This window comes from Candida oxycetoniae (genome assembly GCF_023343755.2).
Source record: "Candida oxycetoniae strain CBS 10844 chromosome Unknown scaffold9, whole genome shotgun sequence".
Taxonomy (NCBI): domain Eukaryota; kingdom Fungi; phylum Ascomycota; class Pichiomycetes; order Serinales; family Debaryomycetaceae; genus Lodderomyces; species Lodderomyces oxycetoniae.
In genome coordinates, this window is record NW_026055363.1 from 278394 (window position 1) to 296859 (window position 18466).

Here is an 18466-nt window from a genome sequence, read left to right on the forward strand (position 1 = left end):
GGATGCAATCAACCATGTGACAAGCCCCCCCCCCCCCCCCCCCCCCCCTTCAAGAAAGAAAGCTCCCTCATCCTACAAAAAAGGAAACCAACATTTTAGAACTGCAATCTGCAATATTGACAAGTTATGTTTAAATTCAAGAACAAATTGAAGTTTGGCTCTTCATCGGAAAAACACCATAATGGCCGTGAATCAAGTGAATCGCCATCCGGTGGCACTGCTGCTGACAATTCTGCCGCTTCCCCAGGTCAATCGTCTGCTTCTGTTCCTGCACCTCCGCCCATTAGAAACACGTCTGAAAATAACGCAATTGAAGATGCGAGAAAAACGATATCGGTGAATAAACTAGCTGACAACGTGTCCAACTTGTCGGTCACTGATGGCAAGAATACCTACGAATCTCCTCAAACTAACGGTTCCGACCATGTCGCCAACAAATCCGGCCACTTGTCAGAAAAGAGTAAAGACTCAAATACAAATGGCTTGCTACAACCACCTTCAACAGAATCAAATGTAACTTCAAATTCTTCTCAATACAATGGTTCTCCCTCATCGTCGCAAGCTACGTCCTTAGGTCATGCTTCGTCTAGCTCCAATTTGGATCAGCAGTTTCAACAAGCAAACAATCAACCGGGTGCAGCTTCGTCTCCTGGCTTGCTAACTGTCAAAATCTACGGCTCACAAAATATACAACTTCCTATAAAGATAAACAACAACAAACAAATTTTGCATGCCTTGGCCATCAACTCAAACAATGTGGCCCTAGGCCAGCAGTTGTTGAAGAATATGGGATTATTGGAAGAAGAGAATGACTTTGGAGGATATTTACCGGGCTCTATTGCAACAAATTTTTTACCCTCAATCATTTCGATACCAAATGCTGACAATTTGGTTAAATCTTTACTTTATTTAACTATTGAGTTTGACAACAATGTCCTTGTGATTGAACCACAGAAGGGAACTGTTAGCCAATCTACATGGAATCAAGTGGTCTCGTTTGATGTTACAAACAAGTCCTCCCCTAGCAATTCCCAGTTTCTCAATTTAAATTTATTTATTAGACTTCCAAATATGTTGATACCGGAAAGTGAAAAGGTGAAAAACAAACATTTATTCACCAATTTCCAAGCTGATAATCTGCAGCAACTGCAACAACAACAACAACAACAACAACAACTGCAACAACAACAACAACAACAACAACAACAACAACTGCAACAGCTGCAACAGCTGCAACAACAACAACTGCAACAGCTGCTGCAGCAACAACAACAACAACAACAACAACAACGACAACAACAACGACAAAAACTGCCTTTACGCGGATCTGTGACATCTAATTCGTCGTCTTCATCTTCATCCCCTGCTGCTAATATTGGAGATTTATTAATTGGTTCTATTAAGTTACCGTTGAATCTCAAATCGCATACGCAACAAATTAGACTTATGCATCATGAATATTTGAAGTTTTCAAATTATAATGCCAATTTACAAGACCTGGCTTCAACAAAAGACATGGGAGAAATTATGCTTACTATTGAGTTTAAACCATTGACCAAGAAGCATCTTACAATTGACGATTTTGATTTATTGAAAGTAATTGGAAAGGGGTCGTTTGGTAAGGTTATGCAAGTTGTCAAGAAAGACACTAAGCAAATCTATGCTTTGAAAACCTTACGTAAACAGCATATTGTTTCCAGAATGGAAGTGACGCATACTTTAGCTGAGAGGACTGTTTTGGCTAGAATCAATAATCCATTTATTGTACCATTAAAATTCTCGTTTCAATCTCCAGAAAAACTATACCTTGTCCTTTCATTTATAAATGGTGGAGAATTGTTTTGGCATTTGCAAAGGGAAGGGAAATTCACTATGGACCGGTCAAGATTCTACATTGCCGAATTGTTGGCGGCATTGGAAAGTCTTCATGAATTAAATGTCATTTATCGAGATTTGAAACCAGAAAACATCTTGTTGGATTATCAAGGTCACATTGCTCTTTGTGATTTCGGGTTATGTAAATTGAACATGAGCAACGATGACAAAACCAATACATTTTGTGGTACTCCCGAGTACCTTGCGCCAGAATTACTTTTAAATCAAGGCTATACCAGAAGTGTGGATTGGTGGACTTTGGGTACTTTGCTATATGAGATGTTAACTGGATTACCTCCGTTCTATGATTCTGACTCGGCAACAATGTATAAGAAAATTTTACAAAATCCATTACGTTTCCCCCCGTTTTTAGAAAATACAGATGCTCAAGATTTGCTTATAAAACTACTACAAAAGGATCCACTGCAAAGGCTAAGTGATGCACAAGAAATTAAAAACCATCCATTTTTCAAAGATATTGATTGGAATAAACTATTAAATAAAAGTTATTTACCTCCATTCAAGCCAAATGTTGAAAATCTTTTGGACACTTCAAACTTTGATCAAGATTTTACTAATGAAAAACCTCAGGATTCCGTCGTTGACGATTTCTTAACTGAAAGTGTACAGAAACAATTTGGTGGATGGACTTATAATGGAGATAACGTTTTGTAATACAAAAAATAAAAATAAAAAGAGGATAAGCATCTGGATAAAAAACTAATATACATAAAATAAAATATAAAAAAATGAAAATGAAAATGAAAAAAAAAAAACCAACCTAAACCAACCTAAACCCCCAATAGACGTTTTGTAACTGAGGTTGTTTTTCTTTTTCTTTTTTTTTTTTACTAAAGGTAAAGGAGAAGACGAGGATGTCTTTGAGAAGTAAATGAAATGTCTTTATTGTTTGTCTGCTGCATTGTGATATGTAGCACCGCTCTTTCCTGGAAATGACAGTTGTATTTTTTGGTTGCTCACGTGACCTGGGTTTAATAAAGGTTTCGGGTCCCAATTAGCATGCTCGCCTCTAGCTACTTTAGATTGTTGATTTTGTCTAAACTTGGCATACTGTGGGTTCAAGTACTCTGCCGGAGCATCATTAATATTCACCAATTCGGGTTTAGTTTTGTATACGTTAGGTTGATCTTGATTGACAACCAAGTTGTGGTCATTTGCTTGTGGTGGTTTCTCGTAATCAAGCTTTTCATTAGTATATGGATTTTGCTGCGATTGAATATCCTCATAAGCTGGTGGCGCTTCGGGCAATCCACCACCACCATGACTACTACTACCATTATATGCTAATTGCTCTTCTTTTTCGTATTTTTGTCTCAATCTTTCTTTTTCTTCGGACATTTTAAACAAGTGGAAAACTTTTCAAAAGGGATTGGAGTTGTAGCAATTGCGTCTACAGTCGTATAAATTCACAGGTCCTTCTTATCCCGTTTGGTTCTTCTATTCCTGTTTCTTCCCTAGGGGTCATTGCTCTCTCAATCTCCGTTTCTTATTTCGTTTGATCTGGTCGAGTGTCGTAAATATTTGAGACACTGAACACTTGAAGTGAGCTTTCATTTGCGACATTGACATTGAGTGAAAAATTTCAGCCAAAAGACCCCCCATTGATTTTGTTCACTCAACTAGTAAGTAAAGCTTGTAAGTTGTTCACTCAACTAATAGTAAAGCTTGTAAGTTGTTGACTGTGGTAGAAGGTTTACTTCCTGTAATGTTGTCACAAAGTAAGATTAAGATCACAGACCGGTCGTTGATACTACAGCCGTTGAAAGTTTTTGCTCGTTTCAAGAGACAACTGGCTCGAAATGAGCAAGTACCATTAAGCTCAGCAACGCAAAAAATTGTGAATCAGTTATCGGTATTATCTGCAAGTAGAAAGCAGCCAAAATTACTTAGACTATGCAATGAAGATTTGATCAAACATAGAACCATTATGAACGCATGGAAACTTTTTAAACAGAAACAACAACAAAAGCAAACCGAACAACTAAGATTGCAGTATGAGAGCATTTATAACGCGATGGAAGATTTGAAAATGACAAGTCCAGAATTATTTAAGGCTGCTGGTGGGGGTAAAGTTGAGCTCGAACCAAACTCGGCAAAGAACTCTAAAAAGTTTACAACATTCCCTCTTGAAATGAGAGTACCTACAGATTATCCACCTAATAAGCCTTGGATATATGCATACACTCCTCCCAAAAATTAATACTACTCACTATCGAGGAACGAGATAGTGAGTATACTATGTTGCCCATAGAGGTGGGCGACTACTCACAATTGAGGAACGAGATAGTGAGTATACTATGTTGCCCATAGAGGTAGGCGACTACTCACTATCTCGTTCCTTGATAGTGAGCTGTAAATAGATTAGCTTGGACCGTATATAAGTTGGTCTTAATATACAATAGAACGGTCATAAATAAAGTGCCTTTTCTTCATATCATTCCCCTTTCCCGAGGGATATTTACTCAATCTTCTATAGTTCGTGCTTTTCTTTTCCGCGATGGTGTGCTTGAGACACTATTATCACTTTTGTCTCCTCCTCCTCCTCCTCCTCCTCCTACTGCTCCTGAAACTGCTGCTGATGCTGTTGATGCTGCTCCTACTGTTCCTGTCCCTCCTCCTCCTCCTCCTCCACCTGCTCCCACGTTCAATGTCAACTTAACCCCTGCTGTATGTGCATTAGCTGGATCTACCGAATCTTCATAATCATCAAAATCGTCATGTTTTGTACTAGTTCCATTACTAGAACTTACCACGGCTGATCCATTGTAATTCGACCCATGTTTCTTTTTCATGTTCTTGACAAAATTGATCGAGCTTAAACTAAAGATATGGTCATTTTCTGTGTACACTATTCGTCTCTTAGAGCTACCTCCCGCACCACCAAATGATCCACCACCACCGGCTCCAGAACCTGATCCTCCGCCACTTAGTTTTGAAAAGTTTTCAAATCCTTTAACTATATTTCCTATTGTACTTTCCTCAAAATAGTCTGTTTCTTTTTGATATATAGCGTCTTCTAGTTTTGACAATTTAGCAATTATTTCTTGCTTTTTGAGAATTTGCTGCGTTAGTTTTGTTTTCAATTTATTATACTTTTCTGTGCTTGGTTTGGGCTGCTGGTTCTTGGTAGGAGAGGAATTGGCATTGTTTGTTAACAGCGGCGATGTCCCCGTGGTGGTGGTGGTAGTGGTAGTGGTAGTGGTGGTGGTTTTCCCTTTATTTTCACTTTTCAGTAAAGTTGTTGATTTGGTCTCGATGTTTTCCAGATTATCTGGTTTATCGGATTTATCTGGCTGAGTTTGTGATTTTGTAGACGACCCCGAAGTGGCCGTTGTCAGAGTCTCTTGTGGTTTAGCCTGATTCTTCTCATCTGTAGCAGCCATAATCGTTGGTGGGGAAAAGTCTATATCTTTGTATCTAGTCTTTGCAATCGGTAATTGTTGTTTGTGAGAAGAGCCATGGAAGTTGTGTGCTACCATGTGCGAAACTGGGGGCTACCGTGTTTTGTTCCATCAGTGAAATCACACGTTAGAGCTCAAGTAAACCACTTGCAAATACTTGGAAGCTCTTGAAAGCTCTTGCGGGCACTTGCAGGCATTTATAAAGAAAGAGCAAATGATATAAAAGTACTGGCAAAGAAAGAGCAAATGATAGGCAAGTACTGGCAAAGAAAGAGCAAACGATAGGCAAGTAATTGTGAATCACTTGTGTCACCTTTAGCTTTGCTGATGTAAAGATTGTTCAGATATTGTTTAGAGATTGTTTAGAGATTGTTTAGGGATTGTTTAGAGATTGTGTATATATAGATGATTTAGGTTGTGCTGATAATTGAGATGGTGCCAAAAATGGAAATTGACTTTGAAATTGAATTTTCGCATGCATTTGTACTGAACTTGCTTATCTTGCTAGCATACTATCTTACTGGCTTGTTTTTCGTGTACAAAGAATTAGCAAGAGTCAATGGGTCAATGGGTCAATGGGTCAATGGGTCAATGGGTCAATGGGTCAATGGGTCAATGGGTCAATGGGTCAATGGGTCAATGGCTAATGGGTCAATGGCTAATGGGTCAATAACTCCTCTGTGCAGTCAATTGCTCCTTTAGTGCAATATTATCTCGATTACTCTGAAATTTTGTTACCCCGGAGTTTTTAAACAAAACGTATCCTTGTGAGAGTTTTCCTGTGAGGGTTTCTCATAGGCATTTTCTCATAAGCGTCTCTATACAAGCGTCTCCTCAGAAGCGTCTTGTCTCCTCAGAAGCGTCTTGTCTCCTCATAAGCTTCTCCTCATAAGCTTCTCCTCATAAGCTTCTCCTTATAGACATTTCTACTTTGCTGTGGCTCTCTGCAAAGTAGAAACTGTCACAACAATAGAGTTTATTTAAACAGACAAAGAGTATTTACAGCATTCAAATGACGTGTTAACTACTATATACCGCTATTCCGAATAGTTCAGTTCGGCTCTCTGTTGGTCTACAAATCACGTCACAATAGGTAATTTTTTTTTTTCATCTATTTTGCTTTCAGCTGTTAACCACAAGGTTTATTTTACGGATCACTATGGAGAGTGGTTTTTTATCTGCATCGGGACAGGGGAGTGTTAACAAGGTCTTAATAAAAAAAAAAAAAAAAGTTTATGTGTAACCTAAAAATATTTGAGCGGATTGAAGTGATCCAGAAGTCAAAAGAAAAACCGTGGTTGTGCAGATGTAACTAAATTTTTTTTTCAACAAAAGTTCAAATCCTCGCAAAGGGGTTAACAATTGAACTTTGACGGTTTATTTATTTGCTGTAATTTCCTGTAAATTCGTTTATTGAAATTTTTCTTTCCCTTTTTTCCTTCTCTTTTCCTTCTTTGCAATTAAGACAAAAAAAAAGGTTTAATAAACTTGTTTAAAATGGCTATTTCAAAAGTTCACTCCAGATACGTTTACGATTCAAGAGGTAACCCAACCGTTGAAGTCGAATTGACTACTGAAAAGGGTACTTTCAGATCAATTGTTCCTTCTGGTGCCTCAACTGGTGTTCACGAAGCCTTGGAATTGAGAGATGGTGACAAATCAAAATGGTTAGGTAAGGGTGTTTTGAAAGCTGTTTCAAACGTTAACGACATTATTGCTCCAGCTTTGGTCAAGGCTAACATTGATGTTGTCGATCAAGCTAAGGTTGATGAATTTTTATTAAAATTGGACGGTACCCCAAACAAGGCCAAATTGGGTGCCAATGCTATCCTTGGTGTTTCATTAGCTGCTGCTAAGGCTGGTGCTGCTCAAAAGGGTGTTGAATTATACGAACACATTGCTGACCTCTCAAACTCTAAAAAGGATAAATACGTTTTACCAGTCCCATTCCAAAATGTCTTGAATGGTGGTTCCCACGCTGGTGGTGACTTGGCTTTCCAAGAATTTATGATTGTTCCATCTGGTGTTTCAACTTTTAGCGATGGTTTAAGAATCGGTTCAGAAGTTTACCACCACTTGAAAACTTTAACCAAGAAAAGATACGGTCAATCCGCCGGTAATGTTGGTGACGAAGGTGGTGTTGCTCCAGATATCAAAACTCCAAAGGAAGCTTTAGACTTGATTGTCTCTGCCATTGAAGCTGCCGGTTACACTGGTAAAGTTGACATTGCTATGGATGTTGCTTCATCTGAATTCTACAAGGATGGTCTCTACGACTTGGACTTTAAAAACCCCGATTCAGACAAATCCAAATGGCTCACTGGTCCACAATTGGCCGACTTATACAAGCAATTGATGGAGGAGTACCCTATTGTTTCAATCGAAGATCCATTTGCTGAAGATGACTGGGAAGCTTGGAGCCACTTTTTCGCAAAAGTTGAAAACAAAGCTCAAATTGTTGGTGATGACTTGACTGTGACCAACCCAATCAGAATTAAAAAGGCTATTGAGACAAAAGCCGCTGATGCTTTGTTATTGAAAGTCAACCAGATTGGTACTTTAACCGAATCTATACAAGCTGCTAACGACTCATACGCTGCCAACTGGGGTGTTATGGTTTCCCACAGATCAGGTGAAACTGAAGACACCTTTATTGCTGATTTATCTGTTGGTATCAGATCAGGTCAAATCAAGACTGGTGCTCCTGCTAGATCTGAAAGATTGGCTAAATTGAACCAAATCTTGAGAATTGAAGAACAATTGGGCGACAAGGCTGTCTATGCTGGAAAGAACTTCCACCACGCTCACAACTTATAAGTTTAACATTTTTGTAGAAACCATTTACGTGAATAATCATATATAATATATACAATATCTGTGTATGTATATTTATTTATCTATGTGTTGTTGTTGTTGTTGTTGTTGTTGTTTACTATTGCAAATTTGTCTAGAGCTTCAAGTAGTCGTTTAGCGGCTCGGTAAGTTTCTTCAAAAGTATTGTACAAAGGTAATGGAGCTATTCTTATAACGTCAGGTCTTCTTTCGTCGCATATAATAGCATATTGGTGTAAATATTTAAAAACATTCTCCATCACATTCTCGTCTTTATTTTCCTTGTGAGGTTGGAATAGTAAACTCAATTGACAACCCCTTTGCATTGGATCTAAAGGCGTAAGTATTTTGAATCCAAATTTCGTTTGATCCAAATCACTTTGTTTAATATAGTATTTGCTCTTTACTAATATCTCTTGAAGAAACTGAGTCAAAACAATGCTCTTTTCTCTTAATGGTTGCATACCGCCAGCTTTGTCAAAAACTTGCAACGAAGAGTGTAACGCCACACAATCAATGACACTTGGATTCAGCTGCCTATAGCTTAGTGCAGAAGCAATTGGATCGAATTTCTCAATCATCTTAAACCGTTCTTTGCTATTATTCCCCCACCATCCTGCTAATCTTGGCTTGTAACTGTCTGAAGTATTCTGTGCTGTATGCTTTTCATGTACGAATATACCAGCAATTGCACCTGGGCCAGAATTTAGATATTTGTAAGAGCACCAGGCAGCAAAATCAACTCCCCAACTATGCAATTGTAACGGCACGTTACCCACAGCGTGAGCAAGATCCCATCCCACTGGTATATTCTCATCACCACTTTTCGATTTGATATACTTTGTAATTTTCTCAATTTCAAAATATTGGCCCGTATAGTACTGTATTCCTGGCAAACAAACCAATGCTAATTCTGGGAAATTTTTGTCAATTGCATCAATGATTTGTTCAGTTTTCAAGTATGTTTCCCCTGCTTGGACTTCGATTTGTATCAAGTGAGATTCATCAAATCCAAAAAGTTTAACGATATTCAAAAACGCATAATAGTCAGAAGGAAACGCTTGTTTTTCAAAAAGAATCTTGGTTCTTTTCCCAAGAGGTTTGTAAAAATGAATTAATAAGGCATTCAAATTAGATGTAAGGGATCCCATTACTGCAACTTCATTCTGATTAGCGCCAACAATTTGCGAAAGCATAGGCAATATAGGCAAGTCGATATCTACCCAATTAGTGAGCTTAGGCTCGCCAGGGTGGTTAAAGTGCGCTTCAACACCTCGCATTGACCAAGCCTGTAACTCGTTATTTATAGCCTTTGAAGTTTGTTTAGGCATGAGTCCAAGAGAATTGCCGCAAAGGTATATCGATTCTGTTGTAGGCGGAAATTGAGAATTATTGATACCTAACGATTCAAACGTCGGGACGTTGAATTCATGCTTGTAAGTTGGGAATCTCTTATCCAACTGTTTGGCGTCTTCGAGACTCATATCTTCTCTAAAGAATTGCTTTCTCGGAATACAGACTACTATTAAAGTTGATTGTATAGAAAATGATGGGTGAAAAATTTCCGCGAGCTATTAGATCAACGAGAGAGATGGCCCAATTGGGACATCTTTTGAACGAAAATTTTGCAATTATAGTGGAAGAAAGCAGGGTATATAAGTGCACCTACAGAGAAGGTAGAAACTGGTAGAAGCTAGTGAAAGACGGTGGAAGGTGGTGAAAGGTGAAAGGTGAAAGATGATAAAAGATGATGAAACCAATAATTACATTAGAAAAATAGTCCTGACAATCTCGTTACCAAAAGCCTCTTCTTTCTTCCTTTTTCAAGTAGGACATAACCTGTGCGCTGACCCAACTTGTTTCAGAGTTTTACCCTGTTTCTTTATCTCGTTATCTCATCATCATTGAGAATATGAAAAATCGGTTATATGGAGAGTTCGGTTGTTAATGGCGGAGGAATAAAAAAAAAAAAAAAAAAAGAGAGAGAGAGAGAAAGAGAGAGGAATAGAATTCCCGTTCGGGGAAATTTTTCAGTGAAATCATTTATCAGTTTAATCAGTTTAATCAGGTTTCTTTAGCGCTATAAGATATTTCCTTCCCCCCCTTGCTTTCTAGGTCTAGTGTCAACTATGACTGAACAGTATAATTATAATTCTTACAATTCTGGAGAAGCTGAAGCCGGATTGGCAAATAATAATATAGAAGGGGACGACACGCTTCGTAATCATGCGGCATTTAATGAAAATCCCGAAGAGCGATATGAATATTCAGATTCAGCATCAGAAGATGATGAGCCATTAGATCCAGAGAAAAAAGAGAAAACTAGAAAGCCATCAGATAATGCATTTAAGCAGCAAAGGTTGAAATCGTATAACCCAGTTTTCACGGCAAAAACGGTGATTCCTGTATTGATGGCTATTGCAATTGTATTTGTGCCACTTGGAGCAGCAATGTGGTATGCCTCGCACAGAATTATCGACATCTCCATTGACTATTCGCAATGTGAAAACATGGCGAATGAGAATTATTGGACCAAAATCCCTGTAAACTTTACAGAGTACAATTATCGGAAGAAATATGATTCAGATCACTCAAGTTTCAGTTGGAAATTGGCAGTAGATGATTCACAGCCATTCGAAGACGAGAGGAGAGTTTGTCAAGTTCAATTTCAAGTGCTAGAGGATATAAAAGGTCCTATATATTTATACTACCGCTTGCACAATTTCTATGCCAATCATCGACGTTTTGTTAAATCTTTCAGTGAAGATCAAATCAATGGGAAACGTGCATCTCTCAGTACTATTAAGGACACAGTAGGGCAAAACTGTGAACCATTATCACAAATAAACGGTACAAAAATTTATCCGTGTGGCTTGATTGCCAATAGCTTGTTTAACGATACTTACTCGGCGGCCTTGCAAGCAGTGAATAACACAGACGAGGATCACACTGTGATACTTACAGAAAAGGGAACAAACTGGGCAAGCGACAAGAATAGATTTAAAAAGACCAAGTACAATTATACAGAAGTGGTGCCCCCACCAAACTGGTACAAGATGTTCCCCAATGGCTATAACGAAACAAATATTCCCGATATTTCCCAATGGCCGCAATTCCAAAACTGGATGCGACCTTCAGCTTTAGCGACATTCAACAAATTAGCACTTCGCAATGACTCGGCAACTTTGCAAAAAGGATTGTACCAAATTGATATTGGATTGCATTTCCCAGTTTTGCCCTACAATGGAAAGAAATACATCTACATTTCGCAGCGATCTGTTATTGGTGGCAAGAATTACTTCCTAGGCATAAGCTGGATGGTGGGTGGAGGAATTTGTTTCTTTTTGGGATTGGTCTTGTTGGTTGTGAATTTCCTCAAGCCTAGACGAACAGGAGATGTCAACTTATTGAGCTGGAATAAAGAAAAGGCTATGCGCGATGAAGATAGCGCTGCAAGAGCTAGTGGATATGAGAGTCCAAGAACCAAATTGTAAAAAGTAATAAAACAAAATAAAAAACAAAAAAAAAAAAAAAACAAAGAGGAAAAAGAGGAAAAAGTCATTGGAAGTGAAGTGAAGTGAAGCGAAATCAAATCAAATCAAACCAAAGAGAGTTTTATAAATACTTTTAGTAGAGAATAACTGATGATTAAAGATGGATAATTCCTAAATGTAAGTAGGAAGCATTCTCTCCTCATTTTTTACTCTTACTAATCAACTCGTATTCTTTTTTTTTTTTTTCCCGTAGCAATGACGGAGAATGAAAGGAAAAGAAATATAAAAATGGAAAAAGAGGATAATACTCCGACATCTCTCGGGTTTGAATTGTTCGGAGTTAGACAATGGAGATACTTTGTTCTCTGTCTCTCTATTTCTCTTTGTATTTGTTTTAGAAAGCTAAAGTTGCTTCTAGATGGAGGCTCCATAGTTATGTAAAATGTATTTTGCATATATATATATATATATATATGTATATATTCACACAAGTTGAGTGTAATATTTTCCATCTGTTCAATTATCTAGAGATTGAAAGATATAAAGGTTTGATTTAAAGGTTTAGAGAAATGGCGATTCCCAAGGACTCTACTCAAGTTATTCTTAGACAAGCACCTACAGGTTTTGTCAATCCCAACTTTGACGAGCCAAGTTCTACGTTTGCCATTAAACAAACGGCTATTCCCGAATTGCAAAATGGTCAATTATTAGTCAAGACTTTGCTAATCTCGAATGACCCTACACAAAGGGGTTGGATAAGATCCAAAAATAGCAACAAGAGGTATTACGTTGAGCCTACTTATGAGGGTGAGCCTATGAGCTCATTGGCTATTGCAGAAGTTGTTGAGAGCAAGAGTGAAAAATACCAAAAAGGAGATATTGTCAATGGGAAGTTTTTCTGGGCTGATTATATCATTGTTGAAGAAAAAACTGTTATTAATGCCATTGATAAGAGCTTAGGGTTTCCGTTGGAGTTTTTTTTGTCTGTATTAGGAATGACATCGTTGACTGCGTTATTTGGGTTGACTGAAGCTGGAGGCTTGAAGAAGTACTTTAGTGAAAAGCCAAAAGAGTTGATTGTGTTGGTTAGTGCAGCTTCTGGAGCAACGGGATCTATTGTTGTTCAAATTGCCAAACATTTACTAGGTGCGACCAAAGTTATTGGTATTTCGGGGTCTGCTGAAAAGTGCAGATGGGTTGAAGGATTAGGTGCCGATTTATGTGTCAACTACAAGGATTCCGGGTATCAGCAAGAGATTACAAAGTATTTGGGAGACAAGTTGGTCAATGTTTATTATGACAATGTTGGAGGTGAAATATTGAGTTTTGCCTTGACAAAGATGGCCAAATATGGACGTGTTATATCGTGTGGTTCCATTTCAAGCTACAACTCTAGCGAGTCGCCAAAGATTACCAATTGGGGAGAAATAACTGTCAATTCATTAACGGTTTCTGGATTTTTAGTAACAGATTACATTTCAAGGTTTCCTGAGGGAATTGACATTTTGTCAAAGGCGGTTAAAGAGGGGAAGATTAAAACAGAGGGTGCATATCATGTTGAGACATTAACTGGAGATAGTATTGAAGAAAAATTGGAGAAAATACCAAAGATTTGGAACCAATTATTTACTGGTGACAAGCCAAATGGGAAATTGATTACCAAAGTTGCATAACACATAGGTTTGATTATTCTCGCTTATTGTATATAGCAAGAGAAGAAGGTTTTTTTTTTTTTGCAGCCTAATACTGTTTGCTCTATTAATAATTGGTAAATGCTCTTGTTAGTAGACAAACTTGACAACAAGACAACAAGAGTAGATGATAAAAGGAATGACACCAACACAATACATACCAACCAGTAAATATCTTGACACATCATTTCTATAGATTATATCACTGTATATATCGCGACACTATCGAGCAGAGCGAGATAGTGGAGCAACACTGACTAGCTTGTATAGTGCTCTACCATTCTGCTGTATCTATCCCCCTCTCTCTATCCATGATGTTTTTTTCTCTCTATAGAGTCGGTGGCAGCTAGAAACTAGACGAGTGAAACGAGTCTAGTCGAAAGAGAAAGAGACTAGTCTATAGAGGGTGGATAGAGTGTAGAAAAAGAGAGAAGATATAGAGAGAAGATAGACAGAAAGAGTGGATGGAAAAGAGTAAATAGAGAGAAAGTAGGAAGAAACTAGTTGAAAGAGAAAGAGACTAGTTGAAAGAGAAAGAGACTAGTTGAAAGAGAAAGAGACTAGTCGATAGCGTGTATATAGAGAGAGTGTAGTATATAGAGAGTGTAGATAGAGAGAGTGATATATATATAAAGAGAGTAGTATACAGATCAATAGTCTAGAGAGAGAGTAGAGCTGTTTTCTCGTTTTGCTGGGAAATATAAAGAAAGAAGAGAGAGAATAGATATAGAGAGAATAGATATAGAGAGAGTAGATATATAGAGAGTAGATATATAGAGAGAGTAGGTATATATACTAGAGGGACCTTTGATAAAAGTATTTGGGGATCTCATAAAGCGTAGAGCTGATAGTAAGCAACAGTTGAAGAATGTAGGTGTTTGTTTGATAGCAGAGCGAGATAGTGTCGACTAGCTGTTACAACACTATCGAGCAGAGCGAGATAGTGTTGGTTGCAAAAAATTGTCGTGTCTTTTTTTCACTCTTTAAAAAAAACGCGTCAATCAACTTGCATCTTTTTTTCTCCTGAATTTCTCTTACCCGGATTTAGTTTACATTTTTTTACAACCAAATATAACAACAAAGAGAACAGAAACAGTGTGTGCTTGTGTTTGAGAGACTGCTTGTCTGCTTGTGTTTAAGAGACTGCTCGTGTGCTTGTGTTTAAGAGACTGCTCGTGTGCTTGTGTTTGAGAGACTGCTCGTCTGCTTGTGTTTGAGAGACTGCTCGTCTGCTTGTGTTTGAGAGACTGCTCGTCTGCTTGTGTTTGAGAGACTGCTCGTCTGCTTGTCTGCTTGTCTGCTTGTCTGCTTGTCTGCTTGTCTGCTTGTCTGCTTGTGTAGAGGCATCAGATTCAATATCATGAGGTTATAGCATGCTGACTCAAATCCATCATTTTTCTCAATTAAATGATGTAGGCGAATTCATTGTCCCAGTGCTGAGTGAGAAGCCAGGTTCCAAGTCTGTCAATTCAAGTACAAACTCCAATAAGAAAACGGCCCTTTTGTTGAAATATCAAGAAAATACAGAAAAAGACGGCGATCTAGAAGATTTGGAGCTTAACAATGAATTGTCCTTTTCAAAATTTCAGAGTTTGAAAGATGTCGAAGCATCGTCATCACCAAGAGAAAGAGAAAGAGAAAGAGAATCAGTAGCCCCAGGGACAAATGCTGTTGTTGCAACAACAACTGACTCTGCTCTTTTATCCCTGGTGGCAAGTATTGAAAGAACCATTTACAAGGGCTCTCCTTTTAGGAAAATAAACGAGAAAACATTTGGCTCAAAAATTTCCCATCACCAACTAGCCATTGGTCTGGATTACTTGCCTAAACTTCAACAACAACAAATAAACTTTGGCAACAACAATAACAACAACAATAACAACAGCATTTTACCGCAGCAAGAGCAAGGAAAGTTACTGTCAACTCCAAAGCATCGTAGAACAACATCGACTCATATTTCGCTAACTCCAGCTCAAAACTACAAGGAACTGCATCCGCATCTAAATCTAAATCTAAATCTAAATCTAAATCCGCATTTGCATTCGCATCCGCATTCGCACCCGCACCCGCATCTGCATCTGCATCTGCATCATGACACTCTCAAAAATTATCAACTAGGTGCACTAATTGGAAATGGGGCATTTGCAAATGTGTACAAGGCGACAAATCTTCTTACTGGAGAGATTGTCGCGATTAAACAAACTAGATTGGAGCCAGGGCAAGACGTAACTAGCGTTATGGGTGAAATTGATCTTCTCAAAATACTAAAGCATCCAAACATTGTAAAGTATCACGGATTCACAAAGGATTCAACAACATTGAATGTCATTTTGGAGTACTGTGGTGGCGGATCGTTGAGACAAGTTTACAAGAGACTGAAGAAGGGTCTACTGGAAAGTCAGATCAAGGTTTATGTGAGGGGGATATTAACCGGTCTCGATTATCTACATGGTCAAGGTGTAGTTCATAGAGACGTCAAAGCGGGAAATGTGCTTTTAACGGACGAAGGAGAAGTGAAATTGGCTGATTTTGGTGTCGCTGCAAAGGTAAACGCAAAATACAATACCGTAGTTGGGACACCCAACTGGATGGCCCCTGAAACAATCTTAGGTGGTGAGGGTTTGTGTACTGCCTCTGATATTTGGTCGCTAGGCGCAACAATCATTGAATTATTCGCTGGTAATCCGCCGTACCATGACCTCAACCCAATGGCAGCATTACATGCTATTGGAACAGATGACCATCCACCTTTGCCAAGAGGTATATCACCAGCAATGAGGGACTTTCTATTGGAATGTTTTCAAAAGCAACCTAAGTTGCGTATTAGTGCAAATCGTTTGCTAAAACACCAGTGGTTGCATTACGATGAACGGAGCCTTCAAAAAATGACCAGCTTAAAAAGTGTAGTGGTAGTAGGAGGAGCTGATGAGGAGCTGAAATCAGTAAAGTTTTCCTTTGAGCATTCTACGGGTAAAGATTTTTTTGGTACTAATACTGGTGCTGAAAAAGACGGGAATGATGTATACAATCTTCTGAACAAGATTGACATCTCTCGGAGAACCAAGCTTTCCAAAAACGATTTATTGAATATGTTTCATGAATCTGATGAGATTGAAAGCGGCTTTTCCTGGTCTAATTTAGAATCAGGAAGAGGTGGTGATGGTAGTGGTGGAAGAGGTATGAAACTTTCAGCACAAGCTTTAGAAGAGTCTGTAGAAGACGACCCATTTTTGGGAATCGATGTTCACGACTTTGATACAAACGAATTAGAAATACAAGTAAAGATGGAGTACCTTGTTGTGAAAGTGAGTCGTAAGTTGGACAGAATAGGTTCAATCACTGACCAGGATGTGGCAACTTTAATTAAAACTACCGGAAGAATGTTGCACTTGATCAAAAAATATTCATTTCTGCATGACACATTTGTGAGAGACCACGGAGTTCTTACATTGATGGAACTTTTGGAAAGCTCACAAGACTTTCCCAAACAACAACAATTGTGGTATCATGCAATTTCAACATTAAATTACATATTTGAAAACAATGTTGGTCAATTGGAGAACTTTTGCTTCTTAGGAGGTATTCCCGTAATTGCTCATTTCCGCAGCTCGAGTTACGATGTGCGAGTAAGACTACAAGTTGCAAGATTTATCAATTGTCTCAATGCATCAGACAAAGCATTATCGATGTTTGTGTCTTGCGGAGGCCTTCGATTAGTTTCTAAATTTGTTGAAGAAGATTTCGATACCGCACCTCAATTCCCACTAACAGCAATTGACTCAGTACATACGGTTTTGAGAAAGGATGTGAGCAGGTCTAAATCAGATCTCTGTCGAATATTGTCAAAGCATGGAGTTTTATTCTGGTTTGCAGTATTGCTAAATCGACTATTAAAGAAAAACGCCACATTCAATAAAGGAGGAGAAGGTGGTGGAGGTGGAGGTGGAGAAAGAAGAGGAGGAGAAAACATTTCACAAGAGCGAATACAGCTGGCCGTAAGTAAGATTATTGACGTTGTGGGATTCTTTAGCCAATCAGAAACAAAAGTCAGGATATCCGTAGCAAGTGTGGATATCTTCAAGCTTTGGATAAAACTATACGATAGTTTGCAATTTACTCAGCAATTGGTAATTTTGAAGTTTATTCGATCCATGTCGTGTATACCTGATGTGTTGCGACATTTATACAAGGCTGAAATTTTGGAATTTCTAGCAGGAGTTCTTGAGCGGTATGTGCCTCCTAAGCTACATTACAAGGAAGTAATGAACATTATTGCGCCAATAATTTACAATTGTCTTTCGTTAAATCATGCACGTGAGGCCGAGTTTCTTGAATTGGGTACTTTACCTAATTTGAAGATTTTGTCGCAAATAGATCTACCGTTCCGGCAGTTTATTCTCCCTATTATGTGCGAGATTGCTTATTGCGACAGTGGCGTTAGAGCTAAAATGAAGAGATTTGATATTCTTGGCTTATACTACAATCTTGTCCTCGATCCGTATTGGCAATCAAATGCTTTAGAGGCATTATTTCACTGGAACAAAACAAACCCTGGTTATGTCAAAATCGATAGTCCTGCCTCTGCAGATTGTTTGGCTGCTGGATTTCTTTTAGCCAAAGTGGCTAATTTAGAGTCTGCATTGAGTGTATATCTACAATTACTTGGCACGGGTAAAAGGTTACTCAAAACAATGCTGCTGGCGCTTGTTGTGAAGAACCTTTTGACAAAGCTCATTGCTCGCGGAGAGAGTCCCGTTGCGCAGCTACTGCTTTTGAAAATATTGAAGCAACTTGTCACATATATTCATAACCCACCACAAGGTAGTGGTGGTGGTAGTGGTAGTGGCACGGAACAAAATCCCGAGGAAAGATTATCTATTTTAACCTCTGTTGATGAAACATTAAAGAAACTTACGCTGCGCCAAAGCTCTGTCTTGATCGACGAAGTAGCTGGCGATATTGCAGACATTATACGGCAAGCGACAGTGGAGATCCACTGTAACAACAACTCCGTACCAGATAAGTATTTGATTTGATTTTGCAAGATTAACAATAAAACAAAAGGGTATTTTTGCAATTGGTTTGTTACGCCTGTTTAAATTTTTTTTTTTTTTTTTTTTTTTTTTTTTTTTTTTTTTTTTTTTTTTTTTTT

At 38.3% G+C, this 18466-nt stretch overlaps 10 protein-coding genes across 10 annotated transcripts; 7 read left to right on the top strand and 3 right to left on the bottom strand. All coding sequences in view use genetic code 12, as the record gives it.

Moving 5' to 3' along the window:
* Positions 1-126: 126 nt before the first annotated feature.
* KGF56_000448 (serine/threonine protein kinase) lies at positions 127-2550 on the top strand (the record flags this gene model as incomplete). Its single annotated transcript, XM_049325904.1, has 1 exon — positions 127-2550. The coding sequence occupies one exon, from the start codon at positions 127-129 to the stop codon at positions 2548-2550; it is 2424 nt and encodes an 807-aa protein (XP_049182587.1).
* Positions 2551-2778: 228 nt separating this feature from the next.
* Positions 2779-3234, bottom strand: KGF56_000449 (uncharacterized protein; the record flags this gene model as incomplete). Its single annotated transcript, XM_049325915.1, has 1 exon — positions 2779-3234. One exon carries the CDS (start codon positions 3232-3234, stop codon positions 2779-2781), a length of 456 nt encoding a protein of 151 aa, XP_049182588.1.
* A 367-nt stretch (positions 3235-3601) lies between these two features.
* On the top strand, positions 3602-4096 carry KGF56_000450 (mitochondrial 54S ribosomal protein mL40; the record flags this gene model as incomplete). The annotated part of the gene is made up of 1 exon (XM_049325927.1): positions 3602-4096. The coding sequence occupies one exon, from the start codon at positions 3602-3604 to the stop codon at positions 4094-4096; it is 495 nt and encodes a 164-aa protein (XP_049182589.1).
* A 262-nt stretch (positions 4097-4358) lies between these two features.
* EAF6 (Eaf6p) lies at positions 4359-5279 on the bottom strand (the record flags this gene model as incomplete). Its single annotated transcript, XM_049325938.1, has 1 exon — positions 4359-5279. One exon carries the CDS (start codon positions 5277-5279, stop codon positions 4359-4361), a length of 921 nt encoding a protein of 306 aa, XP_049182590.1.
* Positions 5280-5741: 462 nt separating this feature from the next.
* KGF56_000452 (uncharacterized protein) lies at positions 5742-5999 on the top strand (the record flags this gene model as incomplete). Its single annotated transcript, XM_049325949.1, has 1 exon — positions 5742-5999. One exon carries the CDS (start codon positions 5742-5744, stop codon positions 5997-5999), a length of 258 nt encoding a protein of 85 aa, XP_049182591.1.
* Positions 6000-6794: 795 nt separating this feature from the next.
* Positions 6795-8114, top strand: ENO1 (phosphopyruvate hydratase; the record flags this gene model as incomplete). Its single annotated transcript, XM_049325960.1, has 1 exon — positions 6795-8114. One exon carries the CDS (start codon positions 6795-6797, stop codon positions 8112-8114), a length of 1320 nt encoding a protein of 439 aa, XP_049182592.1.
* An 80-nt stretch (positions 8115-8194) lies between these two features.
* Positions 8195-9613, bottom strand: KGF56_000454 (kynureninase; the record flags this gene model as incomplete). Its single annotated transcript, XM_049325971.1, has 1 exon — positions 8195-9613. One exon carries the CDS (start codon positions 9611-9613, stop codon positions 8195-8197), a length of 1419 nt encoding a protein of 472 aa, XP_049182593.1.
* Positions 9614-10258: 645 nt separating this feature from the next.
* LEM3 (Lem3p) lies at positions 10259-11623 on the top strand (the record flags this gene model as incomplete). Its single annotated transcript, XM_049325982.1, has 1 exon — positions 10259-11623. The coding sequence occupies one exon, from the start codon at positions 10259-10261 to the stop codon at positions 11621-11623; it is 1365 nt and encodes a 454-aa protein (XP_049182594.1).
* Positions 11624-12192: 569 nt separating this feature from the next.
* On the top strand, positions 12193-13296 carry KGF56_000456 (uncharacterized protein; the record flags this gene model as incomplete). The annotated part of the gene is made up of 1 exon (XM_049325993.1): positions 12193-13296. One exon carries the CDS (start codon positions 12193-12195, stop codon positions 13294-13296), a length of 1104 nt encoding a protein of 367 aa, XP_049182595.1.
* A 1391-nt stretch (positions 13297-14687) lies between these two features.
* On the top strand, positions 14688-18350 carry CDC15 (serine/threonine protein kinase; the record flags this gene model as incomplete). Its single annotated transcript, XM_049326004.1, has 1 exon — positions 14688-18350. One exon carries the CDS (start codon positions 14688-14690, stop codon positions 18348-18350), a length of 3663 nt encoding a protein of 1220 aa, XP_049182596.1.
* Between the last annotated feature and the right edge of the window lie 116 nt (positions 18351-18466).